Source organism: Synchiropus splendidus, chromosome 15 (genome assembly GCF_027744825.2).
Source record: "Synchiropus splendidus isolate RoL2022-P1 chromosome 15, RoL_Sspl_1.0, whole genome shotgun sequence".
Taxonomy (NCBI): Eukaryota; Metazoa; Chordata; class Actinopteri; order Syngnathiformes; family Callionymidae; genus Synchiropus; species Synchiropus splendidus.
The window spans coordinates 9,683,573-9,697,170 of NC_071348.1; the positions used below are offsets into that span (position 1 = coordinate 9,683,573).

The 13,598-nt window shown below is 41.3% G+C and overlaps 1 protein-coding gene across 1 annotated transcript; it reads left to right on the top strand.

Moving 5' to 3' along the window:
• The first annotated feature begins 531 nt into the window (after positions 1-531).
• rhov (ras homolog family member V) lies at positions 532-2,834 on the top strand. Its single transcript, XM_053887645.1, has 3 exons — positions 532-831; positions 1,186-1,244; positions 1,427-2,834. Exons 1-3 carry the CDS (start codon positions 627-629, stop codon positions 1,871-1,873), a joined length of 711 nt encoding a protein of 236 aa, XP_053743620.1. The 5' UTR covers positions 532-626; the 3' UTR covers positions 1,874-2,834.
• The last annotated feature ends 10,764 nt before the right edge of the window (positions 2,835-13,598 follow it).

The following is a 13,598-nucleotide window of genomic DNA, read 5'->3' on the forward strand; positions in this document are numbered from 1 at the left end:
GTAACTCAAACATTAATAAGCGGGTAAAAAAAAACGGAAAATGATTTCAATCCTGCAGAATGTCATATAATTTGAATTAAACTAATATCTCCAAACAAAACCATTACAGCAATTATGAAAAAGTTTATTGTTTGCAGTAAACAGAAGGGGAAAAACTGTGTCAAGCAGTAATACTGAATAGCATTTCAGTGTAATATTTGCACACATTAAAATTAAGCACGACCTACAAACGTTACATAATAAAAGTGGCACAGCATATTATTACTATTCAAAACCAGAATATTACAGTGGTGAAGGAGGACATGAGGTTTGTAGGTTTGAGAGACGAGGAAGCAGTTAAATATTCTGCATCCCGTTTTATTTCAACAAATCAGTTCAACTGAATTATTCGTGAAGCTCCATTTCTTCATAAATTGAACGTATTGTCGACACTTGTAACATGAGCCTGTCCCCACAGGGGGCGTGGCTATGCAAATAACAACCTGTTGGAGATCAAAAAACTAGTCCCAAAAGCAGAGCCAGCCTGCTCAGTCATCAGTTGAGCGACAGGACGGAGATCTCGATGGTCGTCTTCTCTGATCCAGCACTGACAGCGGAGGGTTCAGACGATTCATGAGCGGCCCGACATGCCTCCTCACATGGAATACTTCTCCCACGAGTCCCGCGTCCCATCCGCCTACGGACTGACCCGGGACGAGGAGCTTGAGCCCGGGGTCATCAGCTGCATGCTGGTCGGGGACGGAGCCGTCGGGAAGACGAGTATGATCGTGAGCTACACCTCCAATGGATACCCGGCCGAGTACCAGCAGACCGGTTTCGACGTCTTTTCCGGTGAGTCATGAGTTTGTATTTGTCGAACATGTTTAGCTTGTGTCACTCAAAGTTGTCTAATCGGTTATAACTCATAAAGTTTATATTGGTTATTTATATTTTACGTCAAATTCTTCAGAGTTTTTTTTTTTTTGCGATGTTTATTAGATGAAACGATATATTGTATTTTATATTAATATTCATAAATACATAGTAGCCATGTAAGCTTAGCAGTGTGTTTTGAAAGTACCAGAACATAAATTACAATACGACTTAAGATGGCAACGTTAATACTGTTGTTGCAGACTTTACAATAATATAATGATTTTGATCAATATAAATGAACAGCAAAAATAACTTCTTGTTTTCCAACAGGTCAGGTCCAGGTTGAGGGGACACCAGTCAAAGTTCAGCTTCTGGACACAGCTGGTCAGGTGAGACTCCGAGTTTGCTCTTGTTTACTGCTGTTCTCTGTTTATTTGTGTTGGAGTTAGCACCCAGTTTTAAACCTGTGTAAATTCCAGTTATTATCACCATGATAAATGAGTTTCTGGACATTAACATCTTGCTCAAACTTGGACATTACTTGACAATTCTCTGCTTGTCTTCCCCTCAGGAAGAGTTTGATGAGTTCCGCTCCCTGTCTTACTCCCACATGGACGTCTTCCTCCTCTGCTTCAGCATGGTCAACCCCGACTCCTTCCACAACATCACCAAGAAGTGGGTCCCTGAGATCCGAGCACACAACCCGAACGCTCCAATAATTCTGGTGGGGACGCAGTCAGACCTCTTACTGGACGTCAACGTCCTCATCAACCTCGACCGCTCCAACGTCAAGCCGGTGCTGAGCTCTCGAGCGCAGAGCATGGCGGAGAAGATCCGCGCGACAGACTACATCGAGTGTTCGTCCCTCACCCAGAAGAACTTGAAGGAGGCGTTTGACGCCGCCATTTTTGCAGCCATAAAGAGCAAAGAACGCAAGTGCAAGAAGAGGAGGTCGTCGGACAGGCTGACCAAAGCTTTTTCAAGGAGCAGCTGGAAGAAGTTTTTCTGCTTTGTCTGAGCTCAGACGGTCAACCCTGTGGGTTGTGGACAAACTTTAATTTATTTCCATGTCTACACTTCATCTCACATCTCCCACCTGAGGTCAAATGGCAGTGTGGCCTCCTCTCCTTCAATGAAAAACAAGGAGGCACTTTAAGCTAATGTCTTATGATGCATTCGGAGGACCCATCAGGTTCAGTTGCTGAGCAGATTCCATGTAAATGATATGAATTTGCATGCTTCTGTCTGCAGCAAATCCTTTTACAAGGGAGCAACAGGGAGAGCAAACAGGCGTTAGCTGCTTCTCCTTTCAGTTCTCAGCTTCACACGTTTATTTATACTCATCAGGTGCAAGTTCAGGTTTCAGAAGTGGGGGTCACCTTCTCCCTGGAGTTTCAAAACCTCTCCGCTCTTGCTTTCAATGCAACATCTCAGTGACATGTTGAGCGCTCCATGGATGCAGGAGTGATTCATCAGCACCATGTTTCCTGCCTGAGAACGAATGTGTTTGTGGAGGAACTTGTTTATTAATCCTCTTGTTTGAGGTGGGAGGTCATCGGAGAGCAGCAGCCTTTAGCCTTTAACTCATTGTTTTCAGTGGCTCATCAATCTGCCTCTGTGAAATCAGCACTGCAGGAGTCTGGACTTCCACCAGCCGACTCTCCTCTCCCTTTGTTTCTATGCTCCAATACACTCCCACCGACTGCCACCTCTGTATGAATGCCAAAATCACACTTAAAGTAAAGTGTGTTGACACTAATGCCTTGTGTTACACGTATGAATCTGGTCTGATCTGACCCCAGATGAACTCTACTTCTTGTGGAAGTTTGTAATATTTTCTACTCTGTTTGCTACAAACAGTTTTTTGGAATATGGATTTTAGATGGAGCTCCACTGATGTCGTCACTTACCTGATACTGCAAATCTTCACTAACCTATGTGTCTTATTTACATGTTGGAGTGATGCGACGCAAATAAATGAAGTCAAACTGCAGCCTCTGCGTGATGAGTATTTTTAGAGTTTAGTTTCACCAGCGTCTGACAAGAGAGGCCGCTTTACATCCCGGGAAAAGTTGGCAAGGAGAAGTGAGAAGAAGCTGTGCGCTCAGAGGGGGGCGCCGCATAAGCTCCATTACCTCTGCAGGTAGCTTTCCTGGCCGACCTCTCGGCCCAAGCATATGATAATTAAACCCTGCCCTCCGGTCTTGCCTCGGGCCGGCCAATGCTAATGTAATCCACATGACTGCTGATGGGCTCCGGCGGCGCCATGCTGTGACCAATAGCTACGTCATTTCCAAAGGACTGAGGGGAAAGCCGCATTCAGAAGGAGAGTGATTGAATCAAACTCACTGATAAAGAGCACAAAGTGACAATGTTTATCACAACAATAGAAAGCCGCTTTTACCCCCACTTGAGTGAAGTTGTTTTTTTTTAAGAAAACTAGACAAGAAATGTTTCAGGTGGCTAAAACGTTCACACTGAGGGCTGAAAAACTGCACACTGTGGGTGAGGCACAGAGCACCAACAGTGCAGCGGCGCTGTGTTTGCGTGTCGTCACTGTGTGCCTCCATCACGTGTCAAGGGTTTGTTTTAAAGTCTGTTATCACCAAGCTGGAGTGACGACGCCAACAACACGCACTAGTGACCCTGTTTTGAGTGCTCCTCTGATAGCTTGATTTAGATGGGGTCAAGGATCCTTGGAGCATGAAAAAATATTTTCAAAAGGTACTTTCTTTTCATACTTTCTCTGACTTCCTTCACCAAACGGACTTTTTGTAATATATATAATATACATATTGCGATCACTCACTATATATATTTAGGAATTTGGACATGATTTTCACTGTACAAATGTAAACTATGGTAAAGGTGAGTCAAGGGCGGATGCCTTTGAGCAAGACAAAGATGAACGCAACCTTTGGTTATCATTGCAGCAGGGAGGATTGTTTATACTCATCAATGGCACATGACTGACATGATTTTCCAGTGAGAAGCCTATTCATCCAGGAGAGGCTCAGAGTAGCACCACTGCAGCAGAGCATCGAGAGTCAGTTGGTGTCCGCACGGGTCAAGTCACCTCACTGAGCTGGACGTTCCTCACATGACCAACTGGAAGAAGGCCCGAGGAGAGATCATGTCTCTCAGTTAGCCAAAAGAAAATATCGTTTTCAAAGAAGGGGAAGATTGTTTGCTGGACAACTGAGATAGAAAATGACTTAGGGCACCTTAAAAATAAATAAAAAACTATATTATTATTATTATTATTAGATGGGTACCTGTAGTTATGTATCACCTGAGCTATTGTTCATTCTTTCTTGCTATTTGGAATAAGGAGGGCATAAAACCAGAGTAAATGTAAATATGAATTGCTTTAATACTGATTTTATAAAATGCATTGCACATACATAGACTGGTTTCTTCAGATAGCATGTTTGACAATATTCTAGGTAGCTACTACCCCTAAATACCAAGAGCAATGGTCTTGAAAAGCAAAAATATCATGAGAATGCATGGCTAAAAATCACCCACCCAGTGGCACATATGGTGCATCTGGCAGATCCTCTTGTTTTTCTGGGGAGAACTCAACGTATTTCATATGAAATACAGTAGAAGTATCATTTCCCTTGTGTGTCCCAGGTCTGGCCTGAGGCAGATTGATGCCTCGTGCTCATTCACTGCTACGGTTACTAATTCACAATATGCTCTTTATGAAAATGATAGTCATAACGTTTGCTTGTTTTGATTGTGACAGGTTTTACAAGGGTTCTGTTTTTGTTTTTCTTCCTCTTTGCTGGGACTGGACCAACTGCCTACCTGCTGATTTAGATTTGACAGACCAAGAAAACAGGACTCCCGAAAAACAAGCAAAACATCAGAAGATCAGTCAGTCCTCAGAGGTTAGATGGTCAAAGAAAACTTTGAAATATGATCACGGTTTGTCCTGAGGTTGATCCTGTTTTAACCTTGAGTGTGAGTGAAGGTGAGGGTCAGCAGTGAAATAGTTTCTGACATCTGGAAAGGTAGCTACTGAGGTCAACTCCTGCCATGAAACTCCTTTTGAAATGCTCAACCGTCAGGTCTAATTTATTGCTCTTCACCTCTGTTTGTTTTTCACTCCAAAATGGAACACAGATGCCTCTCCACTTCTAAATCAAGAGCATAAGCTTCATGTCGTCACTAATTGAGCAACAACCTCGACAGCTTGGAACAGGTCTGGCGTTCCCACAGATCTTCTCTTTTTTTATTAGTCATCGATTTTTCTCACCGTCCTGTGCACATGTGTGCTCTCCTTCTGGTTTAAGTGAGTGTGTCAGGAGTTTGTCAACCAGCTTTTCCTCTGGCTCAGGGCCAGTTTCACTCTCTGGGTTTCAGTGTAGTCACACAGTTTGGAGCGGCGGCTTGGGAATCAGCAGGTGTACCAACTGGTCTGCCTGCATGAGGACAAAAGCCTATTGGTTCTCCCTGCTACACCTCCGATCTCCAAACTAGCAGGCGGGCTTGAGAAAGAGCGGACCTCTTTAGATTGTTTACTTCAACCAACAGACATTTCTATTCATGAACTTAATGGGATCATTTTCCCGATACCTGATGTAAGCTAGAAAGAACATGAGAGGCGAAGAAGAGAGTGCAGGCAGGGTGATCTATGACAGAGGAGGATCACCTGGGGTCACGCATGGTTTTCCGACTTTTGCTTTAAGTAGATGAGATAGGCTCAGGAATAAGAGTAAATATTTATGCTCCAAAAATTTGGGGTAATTGGCTTAAACAGCAGGTTGGAACAAAATTTCTTCTTCAGTCCATCAGCGCTGTCTTTATTTGGATGGATGTTTTGGTTATGACATTACATGATGAGGTGCACTTGGTATTGTTGCACTGAAAAATGCCTCCCATGAAAATAGTTTAAATGCTATTTATTTCAAAGTAAAATGGCATCAATCATTTTTACTTATGAAATGAAATTGACATGTTTAAGTCCCAGTCCTGGTTGGAAGCAATAGAAGTGGAGGAATATGGGAGCAGAATCCAGTGGAAGTCAAAGTTCTCAAAAGCATTGTAAATCAAAGAGAACATGCTCTACTCCATGCCTTAACTGATTCTTCAGACAAAAGGAATATATCTGCTATACAGTATATTTCATTTGTTTTTGCAGATCATTTTCAGTCAGCTCAATTCGCAAATTTATTTTATGTTTTTGAGGGTAATAATCATAACTGGATAATAGAGAACATAATAAATGTAATGTAACTACATTTATAATTACAAATTCATAATTATAGTTGGAAATCTGTTCAATTTTCACTCCACTCCTCTGAAACTTTTGCTAAATACAAGGTCACCCATATTGAATGTGAATATTAAGGGTGTCCTGGCATGATTTTCTTTCGGTAAAGCAATATTTGGTCAACAGTGCAAACAAAATACATCACATCTTCAAAGCAGGAGTTCCTGCATCACGCACACTTGTGTGTGACTTGCAGTGTTAAACAACAAAGTCATCATGTCTATCCAAACATAAACTGTCAGTTTCGGTGTGGAGCAGATCCGGTGAGAATCGTCCCAGACTGTGACTGCCTGCAGGCAACAACGATTCTCAGCATGGCCCACTGTCAACAGCTTCAGCGCGCCTCAGTCATTCATGAAGTTGTGTAACACACACACACACACACCGTGCAAACAGCCTTGAACACACACGATACACAGCCTGTATTTAAGGCTACCATTTGAATGGGAATTATAATATTGAGTTCAGCAATGAAAGCATTTCAGCTGCAGCCTCTGCTGCCTTCATCTTGAAAAGGTCATCCACTTATAGATAAGGACTTCAGAGTTGTCCACGAGTGACAGTGATCAGCACTGGTCATGAACAATGGACACTTTGGCCTGTACCAACTGAAATATCATCGACCATTCACAGACTATACATGGCCTCACTTAGTTGGGAAACCCAAACCTGCAACAAAAGCGAACTCTCAACTGTCATTTATGAGCACATATTCAAAGTTATCTGTCAGAGGTGGCGCTATATATGTAATTCTTCAACGGGCCTGCGCTATGATATCCGTTATGAAAGGTTATTTGACTTGCAAATCAATGCCTTGCTATCATAATTTCCTGTATGCCTCACTTTTGTCTATTGTGAAACCCAGCCGAGCCCGAACTTGCTCCCTGGATGAAAACGACAGTGACTAAATCTGACAAAAGCCTGAGCGCTGGCTTGCTCACTCAGAGGTTCTCAGTCTTATCAGCAGACTGTTCTCTCTGCGGGACACACACACACACACACACATCTGCCTGCTATTCTCTTGCAGATCGCCACTAAACGACTGTATTATCACCACACAACAAAGAGCAGAGGAGATCAGTCGCCGTCGCTGCGACCCCAATGAAAGGAGTCTGTGGGACGTCAGGGATGTTAGTCAGGAGTCAGATTATCGACACGATCGTGAGATGGCTGGTTGCCTGGCCATTCATTAGCACTTCAGACTCAAACATGATGACTCATCAAATCAGTGAGAGGTTATAAACAGTACTGCATATTAAAGTGGTCCGTGAAAGCAGCTGATATCTCTGTGGTAAAGACAGGACACACAGTAAACCTGGGGACACCCGCAATATATGCTGTGATTTATATGAGGAGGCTAAAGATGGAAGGAAAAATGCTATTTTATTTGTTTAACTTGTTTTTTAAAATTCATAATTATTATTTAATGAATTATTATTTCTGAAAATTGGGAACAAATAATATTCTTAAACTATAGTATTGGATTAAATGCCATTTCATATATTCTTTAATATATTGAGATAAAAAAAAGATCTTTTCCATTGGTGAATATCTAAGTAAGCGAAACATATTGCTATGATATAATCATGATATGCAAGGTGTTTTTTCCCCAATATAAAGTGAATAATGAATAATAGAAAAAATGTTACTTTTCATAGTTTTAACCTCATGAATGCCACATGAACAAGGACGGGACTTTGCCCACAGCTGCCATGAACCTTCTCAGACAGAATCCCACATGATTATGAAACATACTGTGTTGCTAAAATACTGTTTTAAACTTCTAACCTTATGAGTAATAAATGAAAATTGATGTTCCATGACGGTGACTACAGCATGACTTCTTGGGTGAATAAACTGCCAATGCTCATTTCATAAAACAATAAAATAAAATAAAATAAAAATACAATTCTTCATGCTCGACTGTTATGGACAAATGTGACAAACTCTCTATTGTAGGAGTCCAGATAATAGAAACTTGAGCTGTTATGAGTACTTATTAGCGGTTCAAATAAAACTTTTTGGGAGATACGTAGTGCATTAATAATATTGCCTTGCTAGCACAATAATGGCGCAGCAGGTCTCTGGCTACGTTCACACGGCGAGTGAAAAGATTGAATCCAACAATACTAAGAGTCGAATGTGCCGTTCATTCACTAGCATCAACAGCGCTCCAAATGTGATAAATTCTAGTATTCCAGAGTGGGAAGTCATGGCGCCGGAGCTGTCTCCATGTAAACAGTAAAACAAAATTGTCTGTTTGATGTAATCACCTGCACCTCCCTCACGCACAAGACCGTCATAACAGAGGGCAGGAACAGGAGCATGTTTCATGCAGCGTTCAAAAAAGTCAATTGTTTTAAAATATTCATGCAAAAACATCAAAAACAAAAGGTTATTGCTCAACTGGCTGTCGTGGTGGGTAAATCAAGCGCCTCCTTGTGTCATTCAAAACACTGCATGCCACTCCTGAAAAACTGCAGAAAGAGCACCATAATATAAAGGAGCGATTTGCACATCAGATAGTGAGCAACAAAATATAATCATCTGTTCTAAAAATGTCATTACAATTCGGACAACTGACTGAGAATTCGGGACTGAGAAAAGGTTGAGCATTGACAAAGCAAAACAACATAATAAATTGTGTTTCTATCAAAGAAAGATGAAGAACATGTTTTTATTAATACAGTAGAGACAGAATTTTTCACATTTTATATTATGATATTTTTTTATTATTATTAGTAGAATGAGTTTAATGTTTAGTCTTTCCACAACAACAACAACAACAACAATAATAATAATAATACTTGCACCTGATTTACGTAGGAGCCACCTAAGTCAAAGTGAGGCCCCCAGGTTGCACAATATCCTTGTCTGTTTTAGAAAGTTCTTCCTTTGCAGACAAGAACTGATTTGACTTATCCAGTCCCATCTTAATCCCACGATAAGCTGGAGCAATGGATAAACGAAAACCATCTTAAAAGAGACCATATTGAGTTTCGATGTACAGTGACAGTTATTTTTTTTTCCCTTTTTTGGGGGGGGACTGTATTTGAATTCTCACATCAAGAGCAAGAGACTGTTGATTGGGCGTGTTGACGTCTGGGAATCAAAGGGGCGAGGTGTTCTCACACTGGTGTCAGAGGACAGCAGGAGGAGGAGGAGGTTGTTGTGACATCGAGGCAGCGGTGACAGTGAAGCAAGTGAGGGCACGAAATAATACAACACCACGAACAGACTATACGCGTTCAAAAAACCGCCACAAGAGTGATCCAGTTCCATCCAGCTCTGCAGTACAAAGCACCTTGCTGCTACTATAAAATAGAATCGCCTTTGATGCAAGGATGATGTCAGAGTTTCAGTCAGTTTTGAAGGTGACTGATAAGGTGTGTCTGGACTTGTTTTTATACTGTGACTTGGATGTTGTCTGCTTGCTCACAGGACAATAAATCAAGTCAGGAAGACCGTTTCATGACTTTCAGAAATTCTATACTAGTGACCACCTTTCGTTGTTTTGTGTGTCATCAATGTAAATACTACAGTATAAAAGTACACAATATTTTTTTTTTAAATTCAAATGAAGCCTGTTTTTGTTTAAATGTGTATTTTTAAATTTGTTTTTGTTCTAGTTTGGTTGGAAAACAACTTAAAATAAAACCCAACATCATTGTTTACAAATCTATCTAGGACCTCGGATAGCACTTCTGGCAAACTTCTTTCCTCCATGCTGCGCATTTATAACTTACATATTTTATAACATAGGGCACAAATTTGAGGCATTCATTTTTATTAATTCATTGCTGAAAAAATTATTAATCGACTCAAATAAATTAACTGCCCATGAACCTTCTGTCACAGGGAACATCGGTATTGCACCGCATTATAAAACATTCATGATGAAGGCGACAAAATGAGAATTCGTTCACTATAGAGCGCGCTGGAATATTTGCACCACCCACTAAATCACATTTTTAAAACTAAACTATAACATTCCCCTGTTGTTTTTCCTTGTTTCTTTTAACCACATGAGGTTCATGAAGTTCAAAATATAAAATGATATAAAACCTTCACTAGAAACAAAGTAATTATAGACATATGGTCGATTTACAACACTTCAGAGTTAAAACATAGCACATTTGCAATACAACAAACGGCCATAACATTATGACCACCAGCTCAACAACTGCAGAATGGGCTCCGAATGGAGGGATGTTCTGTTTGAACGTGATGAGACGATGATAATCATCATTACAGGCAGCTAATAACAAGTTGTATTTTGTTCTATTTATGTAACGCATGGTTGGTACAGGATGTTGTGTGACTCTGACTGCCGCTGACAGATCAGCGAGGCGGTCAAATGAAAGAGCTCTGCACATCAGGACGTAAGTGCTGTGACATTCAGCCAGCAGAGTCAGTTCAATGTATGTCAACACCGCCAGTGATGTAAAGCAGACCTGCTGACCATTAAGGCAGAAAAACAAGAGCAAGCTAAGCTGTAGATTAGCGCTGACACACGCCGTGTCCCCAACTACGGTTAGCTGTTTAGTCAATACATTGTTGCCATTAGCCCTGTATGCTGTGCATTTACCACCTTTGTTTTGTATTGTTTTTGAGAGGGATTATGGATTAAATTATAGAATAATATTTAACTATTCTTTTTTTATTTAACGATTTTTTGTTTTATGTATAACTACTTTAGGAACCATAAATATCAAGCAGCAAACTGAAGTATGATTTAAACCACCTTATTTGTTGCAGTGCATTATGGAACTTGCCGTGTGCTTGTTTTTTACCACCAAATTCATGATGGATTAGTCATGGTTTCTGTCACATATATTTGATTTTTGCTGATCTGAGAGAGCCTTTTAGGTGTGAGTTAAACATGTTTCGATGATACCAAGTGTGACAAACTTCAGACCCATTGATGCTTCTGTTATGTATCGTACAGTCTGTTTCAAATGATCATCACTGATCACATGCGTCCATGCGTTCTTTATGTTGGTATTGCTGTTCACCAATATATCCAGCAGGGGGAGCAGCCCAGAGTGAAAGGTTTAAGACAACAACAAAACCATCATGGCGCGATGTATCTCCCCCACAAAAGAGGACACGGAGGCAGCGTTGTCGGAAGTGGTGAGACTGACTGGCGGACGGAGAATTTCCGTCATTGTTATGTCTTCTTCGTATCTCGGTGTACTGTTACTAGTAGTAACACTGCCCCCCATGGTTTCCAGTGGTACTGTTCCGTTTGGTCCGTATCTGTAAGTGGTGGAATCTTACAGAGGAAATGAACGCAGAGCACTGACAAAAGGGTCCGTCTGTATCTGGATCCGTCCGTAACGTTGAGCATAAAAAGGCCTTAAAGGCCTGCAAAACCGCAACATAGTTGGTGCAAAATTAATTTCAAACCTTCTTCAAATGCGCCAAAAATTACAAACCTCAGATGCAAGTCAACATCAGAGATGTTCTCGAGCAAGATGAGATTATAAATAGCAGCTACTAGACTGGAAACCACCGCAAAAGGTGCCTTATAAATTCGATTTTTGGCCTATGTTCAGTATATTTTGTGACTTCTGTGTCGTGTTTATGAATGAACATCACATCCAAAAGCCTTCTGACTCACCGTCTGCGACATGTGATGTCATTTGTCGTGTGGAATGCACGTCTCGCTGCGTATGAGGGGGATTTCTCCACGAAATTCACCACAGATTACAGAGCTCTGTCACTGACACGCACACATGTGCATGTCTGTCCCGCCTCGGTCCTGTCATCACAAGGTGATACTGAAGCATTAGGATTGCTGACTCACCCCTCCGTCGCTGAATTTGAAGTTTGTTTCTTAATAATTATTGAACACAAATGACATGAGGGCCTGCAAACAGCCCCTTATTATTTAGTGGGCAACTCTGACTCACATCTCTTCCCCTCAGGGAGACCGATATGTTTTGAAAATTTTGTATAGCAACACTGGTGCGTGCTTCAGACCTTAAACACATAATGGAACAGAGGGAAATCATGTGACCTGGAAAGACCCTCCAGGATGGGCTGTGGGTTGTTCAGTTGCTGGTAAATCTACCATACTTTCAACAGATAACTGAACAAATTCATACATTGATGAAATCAAACTGATATTTTGGCCCAACCGAGGGCACAAGAAGTTCCATCCAGCTAGATGGACCACACTCCTACTGTACGTTCACTGACAACACAGTGTTCCTGCAACAGGTTTTTCTCTTTCACCAGGCCAAAAAAACAAAAGAAAGCGGACGTGTGCTCGCAGTCAGTCGCCAAACCAGCGGAACCGGCTCCTGGCTGACTTTCACAATGCAAGCAGGTCCGACAAGAAGCATCTCACTAAAGTCGCGACGACCAGGTGACGCTTGAAGGGTGTGGCTTAACAGGAATCATTGTGTCTTTCTTTTTCTTGAGTGATTTGAATTTAAACGTCGGGTTCAAGGGTTGAAAGGAAGACAATGAGGCTGCAACTGCACATTAACCTGACACTTGTTAGCATTTGAAAACGGCTGGCAGTTTAGAGGAGGTGATTAATGATGAATAAATATCGTATATCAAGCTTGACAAGGAAGTTCAACAACGTCACCACCGAAGACAAAACGTGGAAGACACCGGACTTTCCTGTCCAAAGAAGAAACTAACCCCAGAGCCAACATTTGGGTCTGTCTTTCGAAGTGTGAGATGAATCCAGTTCCTCAGCTGAGGGTTGATCGTGACAACATCATCTTGCAGCATTGACTGACAGGTGAACTTAGGTATCTCACCTCTTTACTTCAGGTGAACTTCAGGTGTGGGCTGCAAAATGACAAGATAACACAGAGCAGAGGTGGGCAGTTAAATTTCCCAAGGGACCACTTGATCCCTCGCGACTGTTTTAAGGGTCCGCCACACCAACAGAAAGAACCCTGGAAGATAAAAAGCCTGAATGTGAAGGGAAAACCTATATACTTAAGTATGTTGGTGATTATTTAGTTGGATATATGTTTTATTTAAACAGTCTGGGAACTATGAGACATTCATTTTAAGGGACAGAAAAGAACGAACACGAGAAAAGGCCAAAAAGTCATCGACTTTAAAAGGTTGTGTTTGGACTTAAGTAATGAAATACAGCTGGCAAAGGGTGACATGTGACACAATGGGGCACACTTTGTCTGGGTTTGACACCAAGACCATTCAAGGGAACAGCTTACACAAATAATCAATTTGGAGAGTTCAATGGCAATACATTGTCCTATTTGAAAAGATCCAAATGGGAGTAAAGCAGCAAAACGTATACATTTAACAGTTTTGCTTTTTTGAACTGAACATATTGAAACATACATTTGTAGAAAACACTGAATTATTGTTAGCCAACCAGTCATTGTTGTAAGCGCCACCTCAATGAATGTGATTTTTTTTTTTCGTTTTGATGAAAATAAATGTACTGCATTACATGGTTAGCAATAGC

Excerpts from the sequence above, each read along its gene's own strand:
- rhov (XM_053887645.1), top strand. The coding sequence starts at position 627 with ATGCCTCCTCACATGGAATACTTCTCCCACGAGTCCCGCGTCCCATCC. Across the intron at positions 832-1,185 it reads CGGTTTCGACGTCTTTTCCG|GTCAGGTCCAGGTTGAGGGG; the intron begins GTGAGTCATGAG and ends GTTTTCCAACAG. Across the intron at positions 1,245-1,426 it reads TTCTGGACACAGCTGGTCAG|GAAGAGTTTGATGAGTTCCG; the intron begins GTGAGACTCCGA and ends TCTTCCCCTCAG.